The following is a 4,130-nucleotide window of genomic DNA, read 5'->3' on the forward strand; positions in this document are numbered from 1 at the left end:
GTGACAGAGTTCTCACCTCCCTCCCGACAAAGATACTGTCAAGCGTAGCGACAGGACAATGGATTGTGCTCGGGGAACCCATCTGAGGTCTCAAGTCTGCTTTCCTATTATGGCTTTGGAAGGAAATAGCGTGTCATCTCTCAGCCTCCGCTCCCCTGCACCCCACGGGTCTCCCTGGCTGAGGCTTGACCTGGGTGACCGTGGAAGGTCATTCCTCCATGCTACGGAGCAGAAATGACTGAGAAAAAGCACAGGCGCCTTTCAGATGACTGTGACTCTTGAGGCGAGGTGGGAAAGTTGGGGTTATTGGAGAGGACCGCTGCATTTACGAGGCCTCTTATCTTTACGACAAACACTCAAATGGAAAGCGAGACGCAATAATAAAGAAAGCAGCGCTCATATATTGCCAGTTCTGGAGTGTGGGGCAGTGCATCAGGTGGGCAGCTGGGCCGGCATGGGGGAAGCCCTTGCAACTCCAAGATTCTCTGTTAAGACAGGGCCAGAAGACACGGAACTGGGAAATCCTGGTGGGGGATGCTGAGGGAAACTCCCAGAGCCACCCGCATTCCCTCCCCACTCCCCAGCCCTGCCAACTAAATGTGGGGGCTCCTGCTGGCATCAGAAGTACCACTTCTTCATACAAGTTCTCTCCTTCCATTCTTGGGGGGAGGGATGGCGTGGCGACTCCATGGAAGACCCAAACTGCCGGGACCTTTGGCAAGGCGGGGTGGGCATGAGATGGGCAGCATTGGCGGGGACACAGGAGGACGCCCCATGAGCTCTGACTTCCCAGGAGGGAAATTGTGTAGCAGCCAGAAATATGAGCAAACTACCCCAAACACAAAAACCCAGCCCCCAACCAAGCAATAAAACCAGCTGCATAAATTACAAAACAATAAAAGAGGAGTTCTGGTTCACTGGTTCTTCAATACGTTAATATTGCACTACTTTCCTCAAGGGATAGAAAGAAAAACCCGGAGCACTGGAATCAGAGGAACAGGAGCCCCCCTTGTAGTGTTCAAGTCATTTGTGCCTCCTCCCCACACCGAACAGCTTAGCCACGCTGTCCCCGGGGCAGGCATAAGTCTATCCTCCAAGCACATAGTTCTAGACCCGAGACAGCACCTGGCTTTAGCTTGCAAGTCTGGCTGGCATTCCACCTCCTGAGGGAGCGGCCTTACTTCACAGCCCCTTACCCTGTTCACTGGGAGAATATCGGGGCCGCAGAGGCACAAGGTGCTGTGGGTGCCTGGACGGGGTGCACACAGGCAACGGAGGAGATCTCGCTGTGTTTCTGCTCCCCGCAGAAGAGGGTCCTGGGGCAGGGCCGGCCGCTGCCCTGGCTGCGGGGGTGACAGCAGAAGAGGGTGGCCACCAGCAGGGCCAGGGCGATGATGAAGGTGAGCGTCCACTGCATGATCCCGGGGTAGATGAAGGGCAGGATGAGGACGATGAGCAAGGCCAGCAGGAGCAGGTGTGCCACCAGGCGCCGGGCTGCCACGCGGTTGGCACTTGCCACGTCCTGCCCATCCTCTCCTGCCAAGCCGGGATGCCCTGCTGTCAGGGTGGCGGGACTCACCAGCTCCTGAGGACAGAGCCAGACTTCGGGGCACGGCCGGGCGAGCCGCCCCACCACGGCCTCCTGGTCACGCAGGCTGCAGATGAGTCCCCCGGGGACGGCGGTGGCCTTGCGGCACAGCGGGCAGGTGATGGACCAGGTGTCGTTCTGCGGGCACAGCAGGAGCTTCAGGCAGACAGCACAGAAGGAGTGCTGGCAGCCCAGCAGCTTGGGGAGTCGGGCACAGCTGTAGGGCTCCCGGCACACCAGGCACTCCAGGTCGGGACCCACGGAGCCACGATGACCCCCAGCAGGGCCCGCGGTGTCCGTGGTGGTGGTGGCTCCTGCCGAGATGGGCTGGGGCTGGTGCGGGGCTGGCTGCTGTGGGGCCTCGGTGCAGGCCATTCTGGGCAGGGGAGCCAGCGGGACGCGGCAGCTCAGGGCCTGGGCATGGACAAGGTGCTGCGGGGACCGAGTCTGACCGGAGGCGGCGTATCAAGCCTCCTTTTCCTTCTGTTGGGTGCCTGCTGACAACAGCCGTCCGGCACCGCTCTCCCAGGGCTGCTCAGCCTGTCTCTGGGCTTGTGTTGCCCCTTTAATTATTATTATTTCTTTGCTAGAGTTAATCAGTAACCAGCAGGCCTGGAGACTTTGAATTACCTGATGGAAGGGCCAAAGTGGGCAGGGCCTATTAATGAATCAGAACCGTCCCGTTGGGGCCAGGTGCCTTGGGGCTGGTGAATTCCCACCAACACCACCACCAACACCACCCCTGGAGCCTTTTAACAGGCAGATCTCTAGCCCCCAAACCCAGAGACACACCCGGCAGGTCTGGATGGGGTCTGAGAATCTACAGGTAAACATTGTCGGTCCAACACAGGTGGACTGGGGCCCCCGCTTTCAGAAGCGCTGCCACAGGCCGTCTCGGACTAAACCTTTTGGATGTCAGGATCCGTGGGGGCAAATGTGTGTTTGTGCTTTGAACACATTTACGAGCAGGCGGCCCACGAGAAAGAGAGATGGGAACGTGTTCTGAGAAGGTGGCTGAGGGAAGCCCAGCCGAACAGTCGGTTTACAGTTACTGCTTCCCGAGCATCTCATCGGTGCCCTGCAATGCTCTTCACATACCTAATGATAGGCACATCAGGGGTGTGCTGGGCACATCACATTGCACAGAACAGCTGCCGTTTATCTGGCCGTCTCTGAGGAAGCCCCTTGCCAGGGGGTCCTATCTGCGGCCCCTGGAATCCTGGCCCAGGAGAAAGGAGGCCCTGGGGACCTGGAAGCAGAGGCAGGCTGGGGTTAGGGCAAGCCTGCTGGCTGCCTGCCAAGGGGCCTTCCGTGGGCCAGGGATCTATTGGCGTCCAAGGTCGGGTTCCCAGCCTCTGGTGTCCAGGAACTCAATTTCATCAGTGTGTGTGTGGCCAATTAGCTTCCAGGAAGGTGACTCAGGTTAACAGGACTCCGTGGGACTGAGAGGCAAGCAGCACGGCAGTTAAGAAAACGTAATCCCTTTACCTTGCCCTGAACGTCAGAGGGCGGGTGGGGTGGCACAGTCCACTCCCTCAGACAATTGCTTCGCTCAGGACGTGCGGAGCGATCCTTTGCTGCTCAGGTCACCTGTTGGGAGCCACGCAGAATCCAGCCCTTCTGATCCAGCTCTTCCCCACCCCAAGGGGCAGGCAGTGCCCTCTCGCTTCACCCTCCCCTGGACCCTCTGTCTCTGAAATCTAATTCTCCCCACCCCGCACCATGGCATCTCTTCTCCTTAGTCTTCAGTTTGACTGTCAGTTAGTTCTTTCCATTCTGTTTCCCCCAGATCAAGATGAAGGAGATCTCAGATAGAGCGCTGGGCATCTGTTTTGCCCCTATGCCAAGCATCCGTGTTTCCTTCTACACTGGCCTGTGTCCCCTTTGGGCAAACATTGCTCCCCACTGTCATTCTGTGTGGTTCCCGGTTCTGTGAAAGTGGGAGGTGATGTGAGTCAGGGAAGACCAATCAGCATATTCCGTCCTGCTGGCTACAGCCATTGGTTCAAACATAGGCATCTGATCTAAGCTGAGCCAATAAGATTCAATTCTGGGACTTGTGTTGGGACTACTGAGAAATTTCTCTGCTTGATTTTCAAACTAGGGGATGACACTCTGGAGCTGCCAGGACCACTGCATGCAAATAAACTGCCTAAGAGTAAGGTCAGTGCGCGTGCACACACACACACATACACAAATAATAATAATAATAATAATAATAATAATAGAGAAGAGTCAGAAAAAGGCCTGATGACATTGTTTGAATGCCCAGATCCAGCCATGCCTGAAGCCAGAGCTCTATCTTTGGCTTTTTCCTGTTATATTAACCTCTAAAATCAACCACAATATTTATTCTAGAGCCAGTGTCAGTTGGACTTCTGCCCCTTGCAAGGGAAATTGTAACATAGCAAGAGATGAAGAAGCCTTTATTTGCTGTCTGACTCAGGGTCAAACATCAACCAGACAACCAGCCTGCACATGGCCAAGAGTGAGCCAGTGCCTGTGTGTCCCTAGACTAAAAGATACGGTTTCTCTTCTCTGC

General features: G+C 56.1%; 1 protein-coding gene across 1 annotated transcript; it reads right to left on the reverse strand.

The window, feature by feature from the left end:
• Positions 1-378: 378 nt before the first annotated feature.
• On the reverse strand, positions 379-2,111 carry RNF186 (ring finger protein 186). The gene has a single exon (XM_070403151.1). It carries the CDS (start codon positions 1,961-1,963, stop codon positions 1,202-1,204), a length of 762 nt encoding a protein of 253 aa, XP_070259252.1. The 5' UTR covers positions 1,964-2,111; the 3' UTR covers positions 379-1,201.
• Between the last annotated feature and the right edge of the window lie 2,019 nt (positions 2,112-4,130).

The sequence above is a fragment of the Myotis yumanensis genome, unplaced genomic scaffold (genome assembly GCF_028538775.1).
Source record: "Myotis yumanensis isolate MYYU_CA2020_CCGP unplaced genomic scaffold, mMyoYum1.0.hap1 SCAF_2, whole genome shotgun sequence".
NCBI lineage: Eukaryota > Metazoa > Chordata > Mammalia > Chiroptera > Vespertilionidae > Myotis > Myotis yumanensis.

What these genes read in the sequence shown, in the direction of transcription:
- RNF186 (XM_070403151.1), bottom strand. Translation starts at nt 1,963, where the DNA reads ATGGCCTGCACCGAGGCCCCACAGCAGCCAGCCCCGCACCAGCCCCAG.